Source organism: Syngnathus floridae, chromosome 5 (assembly GCF_059516105.1).
Source record: "Syngnathus floridae isolate MCC-2025c chromosome 5, RoL_Sflo_1.0, whole genome shotgun sequence".
NCBI classification, from domain to species: Eukaryota; Metazoa; Chordata; class Actinopteri; order Syngnathiformes; family Syngnathidae; genus Syngnathus; species Syngnathus floridae.
This window is the reverse complement of record NC_142417.1, coordinates 3,723,932-3,738,534: the sequence shown is the minus strand read 5'-3', so window position 1 is coordinate 3,738,534 and position 14,603 is coordinate 3,723,932. Positions and strand designations below refer to the sequence as shown.

Below are 14,603 nucleotides of genomic sequence, written 5' to 3'. Positions count from 1 at the left end.
AAATCAATATAATCGATTAATATGATATATATATGAATATATGAAATGTTTATAATGAGCTTTCAATAAACGTGTTCTAATCTTTTTATTTTACAAGAAAACTTTCTTGAATTTGTCCTTGAACATTTGGGGTAATCCTTGTTCACGCAGCGACTGCCCCACGCCGCCGCTCAGCATGATGGCAGCGTTGGCCTCGTCAAAAAGCGCATGGCCAACTTCTTTCTTTACGCGCTCGTGCCAGGCAAACAGCTTCGGACGCCCTGAGAACACGTCCACGCCACTGCTCACAGGCTAAATACAACAACACACAAATCAGATTTCAAATCACAGATTTAAAAAAAAAAAAGGAAGAAACAAAGCTATTTTGCCATTGTAAAATAGGTAGCTAGTGTATTACTCAATTTACGGAGATAGAAAGTTGGTTAGTCGCCTAGTGTGTCAGTTAGCGGCTATTTAATTTGTTTGTTGTTTAGTTTGCTAGTTTGTTAGCTAATTGTTTTGTATTGAGGTTCCGTCACCTGCATGATCTCAGCTATCGCCACCAAGTCAGCCAGGGAGATGGAGGTGCCACACAAGAACAGCTTTTCACCAAGGAAATATTTTTCCAGCACATCCACAGCCTGGCTCAGCTCCTCTACGGCAGATGACATCTTGTCTTCTGGGACCTCCTGGCCCATCACCAGTGGGTACATGTTCTGACAAACACACATTTTTCCAAGTCCTACTCAATCCCTCTCTTTTAACAATACAAAATTCTAAGATTGCAGCCCCCAAATCCAAAATGGCTGCCCCAAAATTTTGTTTTTCCTAGAGATATGATTTTACTATCAAAAAGGTCTGAGCTGCTTGAGGACCACCTCCATGTAGTATGTCAACGTGTCTGTACTGCCCCTGGTGGCCAAGGGGCGCAGACTACAGATTGGAATCGCTGATTCTCACAACGAAAAACAAATTTTACCTTCTTTTTAATGCTGTCTTTACTGTATGTTTGTATAAAGGATCATATTGCAGCTATATTCATAATTTTCATTTTTGTTTGTTTTTCATGTACATCGTTACTGACATAAAGTGGCAAAAATCAGCTCATATATATTATGTACAATTTAGTGGTGAGAGGCACGCTGAGGTGAGTAGGGATGCCCTACCTTGAGCAGGAAAACCTTTGACCCGTGAGCTCGCAGATTCATCTGCTGCCAGGACAAATATTCGTTTACTCGTGCCCGCTTCTGCAGGTCGGCCGGGTACCAGTGGTCAGGAAGGCTGCACGCGTGCTTTTCAGCCAGGTACTGAAGGATGGCCACGCTGAGAAAAAAAAAGCAAGTTTAGCCACTCTAAACACTACATCCTGATGAGGGAGCTGTTCTGATCCAAGAGACCAGAAAATAGCCCATGCCGATGAAAATTCAAATCTTCATCTTCCCTTTTTATCCAAGTACCTTCAAACGGAGAAACCGTGTCGTTGTTCCCAAGGTTTTTATTTACCTCTCCGTCAGGACAAAGTCGCCGTCCTTCATGACCGGAACTTTCCTGATCGGGCTGATCTTTCCAAACTCTTCGCCATACTGCTCCCCTTGCAGACACACACGCAAATCGTTCTGTAAACTTCATGTCAAGATAGGTGTGCATGCGCGTGCGCGTACCTTTGGCAAGGTCTACCAGCTTGAATTCAAAGGGAATAGAGTTGAGTCGAGCGAATATGAACAAAGAGCGGCAGGGCTGCGAGCGAAGGTCGAGATACAATTCCATCTTGACTGACAGCACCGGAGCAGCTGGCGCAACCAGGTTTTGTAGCTCTTGGTAAACACGCCCCCTTTAACTGACCCCTTGGAGGCGCATACAGGGGAAAGGTCAATCAAGTCCACGTCGTACTGAAAAAAAATTTTTCCCAGTGCAAACAAAACCTTGGGTGAAATTTCTGGATGAAACGATCATAAAAACTATACACGAGACATTTTAATAGCCGAACTTAGATTGACTTTGTGTCAACTTTTGAATTCTGAAAGTCTTACCCTGAGGCAGGCAAAACACTGACATGTGTTTTCAGTTAACAACTGTTTTGAAAAACACCCTGGAGATATTGATCACATTGCACTCAGTCCACACACACACATAGAAGAATGAAAATGAGGAAAAGAAGTTAAGACAGGCTGTTATTGTGGAGGAAATACTTGTGATTCTCCCGGGAGTCAAACATGAACAAGTCACAGCATTAAATTTCAAGGGGCGGAGCCTTAAGTAAGCTACTGATTGGTGCTCTGCTTAGTTAATCATACTCTCCTGTCAGCTCGTGACCTGTAAAACAATTTGTCATGTTGTGTCACTGATTTTTGTCACGTAGATCCAGCGCTGGCTTGTTGGATGTTAGGCCGGTTTTGGTAATTATATAGATGAGCGCAGGCCAGCGTATCAGTGGGCAGACTGCGTCGCTGTGGGTGTGTTTACAGCCAACTTCAGCCGCAGCTCCTCTTTCATTGTAATTGAGTGTAATGTTATCTAGTAAAATGTAATGTCACATTTTTTTGGTATCATCTGTTGTGTAGTTTTTAATTTTGTTGTGTATTGTCATACGTGTAGTTAGGTGTCATCTCGTGCTATGCACTGGGAGCTAGAGAGCCACGTCGTATTGTATGTGTCTACTCGCATCTTGCAAGGTTTTCTGTTTGCTTGCAAGGAGCTGATGGGTGGGCTTATCATTCCAATTCCCAAATTGCCTCAATATTTACGGAACATTCCGGAATCATTGTGTTTGTCTCACTGTAATCTAATACACCATGTCACGCCATCACGTGTGTTAGTGTTGTGTAGTATTTCATTTTGTGTTGCTTTCAGCTAGCTAATTGAGTAGCTTGACAGTTTCTGGTGTTTTTATGAGAACTTATGGAGTTTCCATGACAGTTTTTGAAGTCGTTTCATGACACTTTTGTAGTTTGAAGGCAGTGAGATGACGCTCTTTCACAACGTTGTCTTGCTGGAGGCCACGGTGAACATGACGTGTCGTTACGCCTCTTGGTCCTATCGACTTTGTTGTTGCTTCAGCAGGTTAACAGTTCTTTTTGAAAGTTCAGTAGAAGATCATTTGAGATGATTGCTCACTGTGAAGAAGAACATGGAGAAGAAGTCTTAATACCGAGTCGCCCATGTGCATAGGTGTACGCGTATCTCCTGACCTTCCTGCGGATGAGCTTGCGTCTGGGCTTCTTGACGAGTTCCTCTTGGAGTCGGCTGACCTCGCAGTAGAGTTCCAGCTCTCTCTTCTGCATTACGTCCTTCTCCTCCCACAGGGTCATGTTTTCTCCCAGCATCTTTTTCAGCTGAAGCATCTTCTCGCTGTTCTCCTCGCGCTCCTGCTGCAGCACCTTGCTCATCTTGTCCTCAAACACCACCTCCATGTTCCTCATGGTCTCGGCGATCATGCTGCCAGAACAACAAGATTCATACTCCGCCCTGCTGAGGGAGGGGGAGAAGAGGAGGAAGGAGACGTTACTTGGTCTTGTCTCGCTCGGCTTCCTCCTTGAGGTGGCGGACGGAGGCCTCCTGGTCCTGCTTCTGCTTCAACAGCTTCTCCTCCAGAGCCACCAGCTGCCCGGCCTGAGCCTCCAGCTTCTCCACTGAGAAGGGCGAGAAGAAACAACATTTGTCTTTTGTACAAGATAGCTAGCTAGTTTCCATTGTATGTTACTGCGCTCTGACCTTGCGTGCAGATTTCACTGTTGAGCTCCTGGATCCGCGCCTCCAGCTGCTGTACCGTGGCCTCCAGCTGCTCCATACATTCTTTTTGACGCTCCGCCGCCTCCTGCTGGCTCTCCACCTGCTCCATCAGCATCTCCACTCTCTTGTCTTTGGCATCCAGCGAGCGCTTCAGGTAGCGTGTCACGTCCGCCTTGTCCTTGCGCAACACCCGCTGCTCGTACAGCAGGTCCTGGACTTGGTTCTCCAACTCTTCGCATTTGGTCTGGCAACTGTGAGAAAATACAAACCTGGATGAGCCGACACGTACACAAAGGCTTTTAAGATGCTAACCCGTTCTAATGCTAATTCGATCAATGCTCTGTACCCGACTTGAGGTGCGACAACTAATCAACTAAACACCAACAACTAATCTCAACATCAAATTAAGTTGATTAATCCTCTAGAGATCTTGTAGAACTTGTCCAAATCGTCTTCATTCCAAACTCAGTAAATACACCCAGATTTCTGTAGTCCTCCATAAAAGCTAACAGGCTGACCGTTTCACATTATGAAGAACGCGAAAGACATGAACTCGCCAAGAACGGTCTTCCTCTGAACATAGGTTCTTCCTAAGAATGCAAGTCTTTATGGAAATTGGAACGGTTGTGGTGACTTCACATCCGACTGTGACAGCAGCACAAAATGCAACTTGGAATATTTTCCTAGCCGAGCATTCAGAAGTTACCAACCGAGGCACTTGGTTTTTGAGCTATCAAAATCCGGGCACTGTATTCCGTGCATTCTTGGTTTGTTCGGACTTTCAACTGGAAAAGTACTTGGGCCGCGACGAATGGCATTTCACAGCATCACTAGGATGTAAGAATGGATAAAAACGCCATTTGACAAAAGGCTACTTTTTGTGTAAAATCAAAATCAGACATTTGCAAACATCTAATTTCATTTGGAAATGATCCATTTTCCAGCACGTTACAGCCCAAACCAAGAACCGAATCTTAACCATTTTATGTTTGTGCACGTTTTGCACCGTCAATTTTTCCCTAAATCCAGTTTGATCAATTTTGAAAAATCAACAGATTAATTTCTTAAAATAATTGTTGGTTGCTGACCTCCGACTGTTTTCTGGATTTGTAACCTACACATAAAAAAATAAAAAAATTAAGCCACTATTCTGATTTTATAACCATTGCTCCTTTTTATTTATGGTAAATTATTGGTAAAACCCGCACATAAAGGCTATCAAGCTACCTCGCAAGCTAGCATTGTTGTCTAACAATTATCTTACTTCTCCAGCTGCTCCTCCAAATATCGTATTTGTTTTAGAAACAACTTGTCCGTGTCCAAAATCTCGGTGATTTCATCCGCCATGGTTAAAGGTTTATTTAATGTTTATTTATTTTGCTTCTTTCATTTGAATCTTTTATAAAATGAACACTTGAGTTGTGACAGGCAAGGGGCAAGAAGCTGGGAGGTGATGCCTTCAGGCACATTACAGAAAACTCAACTTTTACCCGGGCGCTCGCCTGAACGGGTGTTTAAATCGAATTCAAATACCGGTTTTCCCCCGCACGTCAGATTAGAACGTGACCTACTTGCTTTGAACAAGAGATGTGATGTCACAGTCAGAGAACTTCTGCTTTGTCGACGTGTTTTGTTTGCGCTGCTGCTAACAGCCACTAGAGAGCGCCCTCGCTCTTGTTGATGGCTTCGTGAGTTCTGTTGACAGACGAAGTATCTGAACGCGGCGGGAAGGTGACGAGAAAATGGCGGAAAGTTGAGCGTGACTGATTTAATTAGTAACTTGACAAATAGAACGTAAAAAAAAAATGGTGTCAAAACTTTATTGGTGAAAATGCAATGGATTAACTTTAGAAAAAAAAAAGCCAAATATAGAAAGAGAAAACTGGTCCAATAGATATCATAATCAGTCGATAATTTATTGTTCAGCAAAAAGAAGAAAAAAGACCGCCATGGATTGTTTGTTGCTAATACTAAGACTCTCTTTTAACATAGCTCAGATTTTCTAAATAATCTGCAGAAAAACGAGCTAACAAATCTTCAGTAATCGCACCGTGACCACAAAGAAGTTGCTTTGAATTCAACGCCTCACCTCATTAGCTTGCAAACAGCGGCAAGCGGTCAATCGGAGTCCCATCAGAAGCCGAGGATGTCGTTTAATACCTTCGGCATGCACGCACACACAAATCCTGGCGTCTGCTTCCTATTAAGACACACACACACACACATGCTCTTTGTTTGCAAAAAAAACCTATGCTGACATCAACTCCAAAAACTTTGCTGATGCTTCTTCAAGATAGGAAGCTTGATTCTGCCGCTGCCGTTGTCTCACAATGCATCATCAGCGGACACGACGGCTAGTTCACTTGTGACCTTTGACCTTGCGCCTCATGACCACCCACAAACCCCAGAAACTTCATGGAAAGTCATCCTACTTGCGGGAGGCATCCCTCTTGTGGACGCTGCCCCCCCCCAGCACACCTCGCAGGCAACCTTTTTGCCAATTGTGTGTCATTGATGTTATCGTCATTGAGATTATGGTCAATGTCGTCTTTTAGCGGATGCGGGTCGCTTCGGTGGTATTTGTGCGGGGCTCTGATATAAGATAAGTTACTCCTTTACCAGCAATTGAAACATCAACAACATATGCAGAGCATTTATTTTACTAGGTGAACAGCTTTACCTGCCAAAAATCTGAACAAAGAAAGAATTCTGCATTGAATGTCAACAGCCATCCTTGTGGAATTTGACCTCGGCATAATTTCAATGCTTTGTACATTAGCCGTGGCAATAAATGCGGTATAGAAGTGTGGCCATAAAAACAACCACATCACGTTATCTATATATATTATTTTAGTAGAATTTCACGACAAAGTAGGTCAGAAGATTGCTCGAAGGCATCACTCCATGACTTTTATAACTGTACTGAATAAAGAAATGAGTGCATGTTATCATGCTGACGTTGAGCTTTGAACAGACGCCTACATGATTGATAAACATGTACAGAGTTGAAGCGGTGCATGTCATGTTAAAGATTGTTTAATTAATTAACCCTCAAACCAAAATGGCCGACTTTCTCTGTCTTCTCCATTATGGCTTCTTAAGTCCTACACTGCTAATGAAAGGGGATCTGTGTTGCGTCCTTTCAGCTCCTGCTTTGTTTCTCGTTCCAAGTCGCGTCATTCCAGATATTTGCAGCCTGACGCCTAAGCTGGCTTCTCTCTTAATGGAGATCGGTCTGTCGTGTGCTGGAAGCCTTGATTTCACTGCCTCATAAAGAAAAGTAGTTGGAGACATGTGTGCAATGTATGTGCGTTTTCACGTCATTAAGACTGAGCTACACGCTTCTTCGTTGGACTTTTGAGTATGGAACGCAAATGTCCTGCGGTGAACATCAAGTCTTCAGACTTTTAATGGGACTATTCATGATAGGCTTCCCAAATTTCATGTTGCTAATTCAAACTAGCTTTGAGGATAGTTTTTTTTAATTGATTTTTTATCATTGCAATAAAGTTGTTACTAGTTTTCTGATTAAAATTGCGTTGCAATTTCCGATACGCTTTATTACTCCTTGTCATCACATAATGAAGACTTACTCTATTGTTATGAGGATTCAAATATTTATTTTCTTTCCTGGGTCGACGGTTCTCGCCAGTTTTTATTGGCGGCTCCTTCTCATGTTTGCTCATGAAAGCTGAGCGTCCACATGCAATTATGAGCACTTGCAATCTCACTAATGATCTCAATGTGATTCACAGAAGGGATTTTTTGTCTCCCCCCTTTTTCCTGCTTGAGGTGGTTTCCCTTGAACCCCCCCCTTACTCCTCGGACCCTCTTTAGAAGGGCTTTTAAGTCCCAGCTGCAAAAATAAAAGTTCCCCTGATGGAAACAGGATCATGGCACTAACCCACATCAAGAAGTCTGCGTTGTTTTGAAGACATTGCACACATCTTATTGTGCAATATTTTGTGTGAGTTTGCACTCAAATTTTGGTGTCGTCTTTAAGGGCAATTTGGATTTTCCCTTGCACAATTATCTTAATAAAGTTAGGTGTTGCCTACATGACATTATGAAACCAAAGTTTGTCACACAATAGTCATTTGTAGTTAAAATTTTCTCCAATTTGAGTGTTCTTTTGAGGGGTTCTTTTGAGGGGTTCTCCATGATGGGCCCCAAGTCAAATATTGCTAAAGTTGCGTTGGACTTCAAAGTGAAAGTATGAGGCACGCAGGGGGTTAACAGTCACGTGGTGTCGACCAACAAACGCGCAGCCTGTGAGTTTGTGTGTATACGGTGGCCCGTGGAGAACAAAGAAGCATCGAGGCGGTATTTAAAGCGAAGTAAGTTTGCAGCCGACGACTTGAAGCGGCGGCCAAGCGCGCGTCACGACGAGCAGCAGCCAGCCGATATGCGGACGAGCGCGCACGCGTCCGGCGCCCTCCTCTGCCGCTGGCTCCTCATCCTTACGCTCGCCGTGCTCGGGCCCGAGTACGCGCGCGCTGCCGCCGTGCGCCAGCCCGTCGTCACTGGCCACCACCACAAAGCGACACCGGTGAGTTGTTTTGGACCTGACATGACTTCAGTGACGTGCGGTGAGGTTCATGGTTGGTGAGGCACTGACTCCTTAAGAATCAGATTTACAAGTTAATAAACCCAAAAGGATCGCTTATTCAATCGGGTGCGCGTGCGCGCACAAACACGCACACGCATACAGTTTGTGGCCTTACCTTTATTTGTAGATAAAGTCCATGCGCCTATCCTTCCCCACAAAAATCTGTTATTTTGTTGTAACAATCCTTATTTTCCTTTAGTTTAGGCTCCTTTTCTTTAATTTAATTTCTTTCTGTCATAAGTTGGAGCGACACGCCCAAAACATACGAAGCTACAGCAGGGTCTTGTCTATCATCACTTCCAAAAATGCCTCCTTCACTTCACTTTTAGCTACCTAGCGCAAATAACAGACATCTGTGTTTTATTTGTGACATCCATTGTCTCGTCTACCTCCAGCAACAAACGGAGCAGCATTTAACACCTGTTGACTCACGTACGCCCCCTTCAGTGCGGCAGAGTACTATCTGCCTCAACCTGTGCCCTTTTACTGTCGTTGTATGTAGCAAAAAAGTAAATAAAGCGTTTGACCTTTGTATTTGAACAGGAAATATCCAATTTCAGCAATTTGACTATACAAATGTTCAGAATTAGCTCTATCTAGAGATCAATTGACAAATAATATTCATTTTATTTTTACTTGGCATGATGACAGGTGAGGCAGAGCCTGCCCTGCCTCCCCTGACCGCACATCCTTGGTGACAGTAAGTTGGAAATGGTTATGCGATCAGGCTAACAATTGCTCATAAGTTTCGTGACATTTAAATCATAACCTATCTTTTTTTTGTGTTAAATGACAGAAAAAAATAAGTGTTACAACCAGTTGTTTTCCCGGAGTGTTATTGGGGCACGCGCGATGTCCTTGCCAGGACCATCCTGTTATGTCTGCCGCGTGTTGACAGGCCCGTGCACGCCTTGCGCAGCAACGTTACACGCCGCCTCCGGTTACAACACACGCCGGCTTTCCCTGGCTGTCAAATTATCGTTGCTTGCCAACGGACACGTTTGTGTCATTTTTTAAAATTTTTTTTTTTTTACAAAGTTATTCTTACTTTTTGTGCGTTAAATACTTTCTATTATATTTTTTGTCTGATTTCCCGTGTTACTTTTAATATGTATTTGTATAATCATTTGTGATAATTGTGCAGTTTTTGTCTTATATTTTGGGGGTTTTCACGTAATATTTGGATGATTTCTTGAGTTTTCAAAAATGTAAAGACTCTGATTCAGAAACTAATAAGGCATATGGAGAATGTGGCCATTGATCTCGCTAGCCCGAGCTCGGTGTGTAAAAGGTAGCTATCTCAGAATCAATTATTTCAATCTTAAATTTTGACTTTCCAGCCGCAGCATCATCCAAGATCCAAGCATGTGACCTTATTTCACGTGCCCCTCAAGACTTGCAATGCATTCGTGTGCGGACTTGCTTGCCGCCGCATCTCTCTCCGCAGACTGGATGTTTTGCAACTCGCATGCTGTAACACGATTAAAAAAAGACAGCCGCTCTTTTCCGTGTTTGCTTGCTCGGCAGAAAGTGTCAGGTTAATGGTTACCTGGCGCTGCGCCATTGTCAAACACAGACAAACAGCAGCTGAGTCAGCCCAAACGGATCTGTGATGATGTTCTGCATTTTTGTTTCAGCATCAAATACTTTTAGTGTGATCTTTGAGTTTATCTTGTAAACCCGCCAGAATCAGTCCATAATTTCTCCTTCTAACACTTAACCCGCCTTCTTAGCACTAACTGGCTCCAACTCATGGTCGCAGGTATCTACCAAACTTCCTGAGCTGAAGAAGCGAGTCAAGCTCCCTCAGGTCCACAATCTCCTCAAGGATGTCGTGGTGTCAAACGGCACTCGGAAGCCAGGGAAGCGTCCCCGTTGCGGAGTTCCCGACTTTCCTGGTGGTCAGCGGAGACGTCTCCTACCACCAGGGTACCGGCGCAGACGCTTTGTCCTCTACGGGGGACGCCTGGACAAGAACAACCTCACCTACAGGTTTGATACACTAACATGCTAAACACAAGCACATGCTCTTCGTGTCTAATCGAGCAGCTTGGGTTGGAGATTTTAGTTTTGAGTTTGGCATCAAGTTAAGACGGCGAGCTAGAACGTTAGCCATCAAGTTAGCGAGTTACCGTTGGATGGCAAGTTTGAAGGCGAGTGAGACTACGAGTTAGCAATCAGGAAACTAGAATCCAAGTTCAACAGTGCGTTTCAATGAACTCATTTTTCCATCATAAAACTACTTTAATTTATGCAAAGTCCCATCAAATTATTTTATGCCAATGTGAATAATGTAATAATGCTAAGTATTATTAGGACTCATAATAAATGCGAGTAAATTGTGGCTAGTCGTATGAAAAATATGATGGTCGCTGTTTTTTCAGGATCGTGCGCTTCCCGTGGCAGATGGACGAGGAGAAAGTGCGACGCGTGTTTCGTGAAGCTCTGAAGATTTGGAGCGACGTGACGCCGCTCACTTTCACCGAGATCCTCGTCGGCAAAGCCGACATCCGCATCGACTTCACCAGGTATCTGAGCAATTGTGATTTCCCAGCAAACCAATGTGGAGAAGCGATGTTTTAAAATATTTACCTTAATTACAACTTAATTCTCATTCAATCATGATTATTATTTTACTCTGAATATTGAATATTTTTGGTATAAGATATAATTCTCTTTTTTTTTCTTATTTTAACCCAAAAAATAGATTTTGTGATAGAATTCAAACAGTTTCCCCAAACAAAATAACTGCTGCTAGTTCAGTTTTTCTCATAATTTTTTTTCTCATAATATAAAACTAATTCCTGTATAATTATGACATGCTTTAAATACAGACAAAACCTTAAACTTTTTTGTTGTTTTGCTAACCCACAGATACTGGCATGGTGACAACCTCCCATTCGATGGCCCGGGTGGGATCCTGGCTCACGCCTTCTTCCCCACAACACGTCGACAAGGAGATGTCCACTTTGACTACGACGAGGCCTGGACGCTCGGAAACCACATGGGTCAAACAAACAGCAGCAACATTCGCCATGCTAATGATCATCATGCTAATGATCATCATGCTAACAAACACCATACAATGACACTAACAGTCATACGTCTTTTCTTAGGTACGGACCTTCTCCAGGTGGCGGCTCACGAGTTCGGCCACGTCCTGGGCCTGCTTCACTCGAAGGAGCCCGGAGCCATCATGTCCGCCTACTACTCTTTCTCGTACCCGCTCAGGCTGAGCCTTGACGATCGGCGCGGCATCCAGTACCTGTATGGAACGCGACTCCAGACGCGCCCCACACCGCTGCCCACTACACCGCTGCCGCCTCCGGCACAGTCCCATCCCGAGACAAACGAGATCCTCCCGCTAGTGAGTCGATTTACCTTTACCTTGCTGCGTTAGCAATATGCTAAGATACACGCTATTGCAGGACCCCTAAAGCTGGAATGACATGCTGGCAACTAAACATGCTAATACGTAAAGAAGTAGCAAGGCAGGTATGCGCGCTAGTAAATATGTTAGCCTGATAGACATGCTATTGAATATATCACGTTGGCTAGTTAACAGGCTAATGAATATTCATTGTGCAGGTATAAATAGAACATTGGCCACACTGGCGAGCATATTATTAAACAAATAGTTAGCCAAATGTATTACTTCAGCTTTACTCATAAACATTGAAGGTTAGCCATGCTAACAGTTTGCCAGCCGCGGAGGTATACATGCTAATAAATGTACGTCGGCTGCATTTTACAGTTTGATGTGTTTTGTTTAGCCCGACGCATGCCAGACGGATTTCGACGCGGCGTCCATGATCCGTGGCGAGCTTTTCTTCTTCAAGTCGGGATACGTGTGGCGCATCCGTGACGGCCATCTTGAAAGCGGCTATCCCGCCTTAGCGTCACGGCACTGGCGAGGGATTCGCAACAATGTAGACGCCGCCTTCGAAGACAACGCAGGCAACATTTGGTTCTTTCAAGGTACGCTTTAATCAATTCATGCCATGTAAGAAACCTTTCAAAGACATTAAATACAGTTTAAATATTATAATTCAAATAACTAAAACGGAATATAGCGCATTTTTGGTTTGTGAACCCGCTCATTCTGGGGCCAATGAACGGTTTTGAAATTTCGTTCAAGGATATTTTCTCTTCTTGTAGGTGACAACTACTGGGTGTTCGACGCCCAGATGCAGGTGCGTGGGCCCGAGTCCGTACGGGCCCTTGGGCTGCCCGAGGCGGGCGTCCGGGCGACGCTGCGCTGGGGTGACGACCCGGACTTCAACACCTACGTGTTCGGCTCGGGCAACTACTGGCGCTTCAGCCCGCAACACAACCGCCTGGAATCGCCGTACCCGCGAGCTATGAGCGACTGGGGGGGCATCCCCGCCGACGTGGACGCCACCTTCCGAGATGCTTACGGTACAAGCTAAATGTTAGGCCCGAGTCATGTTGCAGTACAAATGTTCAGGACCATATGCACGTTGTTTTTGGATGAGTTCTATTTTGTTAAAAAACGCCAACACTAGCGCGTAAAACGAGATTGGTGCTTTGATTGGGTTACAATTCGTTAGGAAACAACAAGGTTAAGTCAATAGCGCCATTGCCGAGAAACTTTGGGCGGTGCTATGACATCACTGTTGATAACTGGATTCCGATAACAGTTCCCAATTCAATGAGAAAAAGCAAAATGCTCATTCTTTCCGTGTAATGCCTTACAATCGGTTTTGAAACGACGATGCCTTGTATTGCCGTTTGAATTTTAATGCCCTAAAGATGCTCGTATTTGGAGCGGTGTGTAACGCTAAGAACTAAATGTTGTTCGACAGGCTACGCTCACTTCATCCGCGGACGGCAGTACTGGAAATTCGACCCAGTGGCGATGAACTCGCTGGAGGGTTACCCCCGCTATGTGGGCGTCGACTTCTTCGGCTGTCGAAACGTGTGACCGCCATCAGGCTGCCGCCTCCCAATCGCCCGACCCCAGGCGCTCCCACATTGATGTCCAAAGGCTGCATTTGACGCCGTCTGCAAGCCAAACGCACTTCCATCGGTTTCCGGGGTCAAGTCGGACACCTTTGCCTCGCCGTGACATGTTCGGGGATCGCCGTGTTTGTCGGTGCAGGTCACTGACGAGCAGTTGTTACGCAAGAGTCACATGTTATGAATTTACCCATTAACAATTAAGGTACAATTTATGATCATTGTCGGAATGATATTGTATATTTATACACAAACATTTTTTGTAAATATAATTTTCTTTTTTTTACTAATTTTGCTACTTAATCGTAAACACGCGTTCAGGACGTTTTTCAACAGTTTTTCAAAATAAAACTCAACTTTGAAACTAAATATTTTGGCTTGAAACTTTAATTTGTAACCCTACTTTGAAACCATACTACTGTTTGGAAACCCTACTTTGAAATTCTACTTCAAACCTTAATCCCTTTTTTTAAAGTATTTTAAAGCCTCGCTTGAAACCCTAACCCTATTTTGTATCACTAATCCTACTTCAGAACCCTACTTTTGAGCCTTAACACTATTTTAAACACCACTTTGAACCCTATCCTAATTAAAACCCCTATTTTGAAACCCCAATTGTTCTTTGAAACTCACATTCTAATTCAAAACCCTACTTTAAAGCCTCATTCCTTGTTTTAAACCCTACTATGGAACCCTAACTATAGTTTGAACTTAACAACTTCAACATCAACCCTTTTTGAAACCCAAATCTTGTGTGTCAACTAAAACTAGAACAAAAATACATGATGACACAAAGTACAACACGATACAGATAACATATGGACTCTTACCGTTTCGCCTTGCAAACAGCAATTCAGGAGCAAATAAAAGTAATCCAAATTGTTTGCATGTGCATGCATCTTACGCTTCCGTCCTTCTCCTCACACGCCTGTCGCAATTACCCAAACAATTTTAACTGCTTCCTGCCACACGATGCAATCCCCAAACTGAACAGTAGGAGGCATAAAAACCCAAACGAATGTGAGTATTTAAAAAATGTACATACGTTGCACAACACAAGATAAACAAACATGGGTATATTAAATCACGACAGTTCCAAACAGGAAGCCTAATTTGAAATATTAATTTTAGTAAAACCCTACTATACAAGCCGACCAATAATTTGAAACCCTAATTTATCTGAAACCTTAATTTGAATCCTTATCCCTAGTTTGACATTTTAATCTTACTTTGAAACCCTCGACCTAGTTTAAAACCCTAACCTGTTTGAAACCCTAATTTGAAACCTTATTCATAGTCATGTCCA

At 43.6% G+C, this 14,603-nt stretch overlaps 3 protein-coding genes across 5 annotated transcripts; 1 reads left to right on the top strand and 2 right to left on the bottom strand.

Moving 5' to 3' along the window:
- Positions 1-70: 70 nt before the first annotated feature.
- On the bottom strand, positions 71-1,807 carry gstt1a (glutathione S-transferase theta 1a). Its single transcript, XM_088375744.1, has 5 exons — positions 1,641-1,807; positions 1,483-1,570; positions 1,146-1,302; positions 519-695; positions 71-291 (listed from the first exon to the last, which is right to left on the bottom strand). Exons 1-5 carry the CDS (start codon positions 1,744-1,746, stop codon positions 91-93), a joined length of 729 nt encoding a protein of 242 aa, XP_088231870.1. The 5' UTR covers positions 1,747-1,807; the 3' UTR covers positions 71-90.
- Positions 1,808-1,933: 126 nt separating this feature from the next.
- On the bottom strand, positions 1,934-14,254 carry cfap157 (cilia and flagella associated protein 157). 2 transcript variants are annotated; one of them, XM_088375747.1, is made up of 6 exons: positions 14,128-14,254; positions 5,798-5,908; positions 3,691-3,959; positions 3,485-3,608; positions 3,168-3,414; positions 1,934-3,092 (listed from the first exon to the last, which is right to left on the bottom strand). In XM_088375747.1, the coding sequence occupies exons 2-6, from the start codon at positions 5,800-5,802 to the stop codon at positions 3,090-3,092; spliced, it is 648 nt and encodes a 215-aa protein (XP_088231873.1). In that variant the 5' UTR covers positions 5,803-5,908; positions 14,128-14,254; the 3' UTR covers positions 1,934-3,089. The 2 variants fall into 2 exon arrangements, with proteins under 2 accessions (XP_088231873.1, XP_088231871.1); XM_088375745.1 differs by lacking the exons at positions 5,798-5,908; positions 14,128-14,254 and adding an exon at positions 4,973-5,219.
- On the top strand, positions 7,975-13,666 carry mmp11a (matrix metallopeptidase 11a). 2 transcript variants are annotated; one of them, XM_088375653.1, is made up of 8 exons: positions 7,975-8,257; positions 10,080-10,309; positions 10,702-10,845; positions 11,192-11,325; positions 11,434-11,684; positions 12,091-12,295; positions 12,476-12,736; positions 13,144-13,666. In XM_088375653.1, the coding sequence occupies exons 1-8, from the start codon at positions 8,114-8,116 to the stop codon at positions 13,260-13,262; spliced, it is 1,488 nt and encodes a 495-aa protein (XP_088231779.1). In that variant the 5' UTR covers positions 7,975-8,113; the 3' UTR covers positions 13,263-13,666. The 2 variants fall into 2 exon arrangements, with proteins under 2 accessions (XP_088231779.1, XP_088231778.1); XM_088375652.1 differs by having other exon boundaries at positions 11,192-11,684.
- Positions 14,255-14,603: the final 349 nt, after the last annotated feature.

What these genes read in the sequence shown, in the direction of transcription:
- gstt1a (XM_088375744.1), bottom strand. Translation starts at nt 1,746, where the DNA reads ATGGAATTGTATCTCGACCTTCGCTCGCAGCCCTGCCGCTCTTTGTTC. An exon ending in GACTTTGTCCTGACGGAGAG is followed by an intron (nt 1,303 to 1,482) that starts GTAAATAAAAAC and finishes TTTTTTTCTCAG; the next exon opens with CGTGGCCATCCTTCAGTACC. An exon ending in CAAAGGTTTTCCTGCTCAAG is followed by an intron (nt 696 to 1,145) that starts GTAGGGCATCCC and finishes TGTGTTTGTCAG; the next exon opens with AACATGTACCCACTGGTGAT.
- cfap157 (XM_088375745.1), bottom strand. Translation starts at nt 5,055, where the DNA reads ATGGCGGATGAAATCACCGAGATTTTGGACACGGACAAGTTGTTTCTA. An exon ending in TTGGAGGAGCAGCTGGAGAA is followed by an intron (nt 3,960 to 4,972) that starts GTAAGATAATTG and finishes ATTTTCTCACAG; the next exon opens with TTGCCAGACCAAATGCGAAG. An exon ending in GCCGAGCGAGACAAGACCAA is followed by an intron (nt 3,415 to 3,484) that starts GTAACGTCTCCT and finishes TTGTTCTGGCAG; the next exon opens with CATGATCGCCGAGACCATGA.
- mmp11a (XM_088375652.1), top strand. Translation starts at nt 8,114, where the DNA reads ATGCGGACGAGCGCGCACGCGTCCGGCGCCCTCCTCTGCCGCTGGCTC. An exon ending in AAGAACAACCTCACCTACAG is followed by an intron (nt 10,310 to 10,701) that starts GTTTGATACACT and finishes CTGTTTTTTCAG; the next exon opens with GATCGTGCGCTTCCCGTGGC. An exon ending in CACCTTCCGAGATGCTTACG is followed by an intron (nt 12,737 to 13,143) that starts GTACAAGCTAAA and finishes GTTGTTCGACAG; the next exon opens with GCTACGCTCACTTCATCCGC.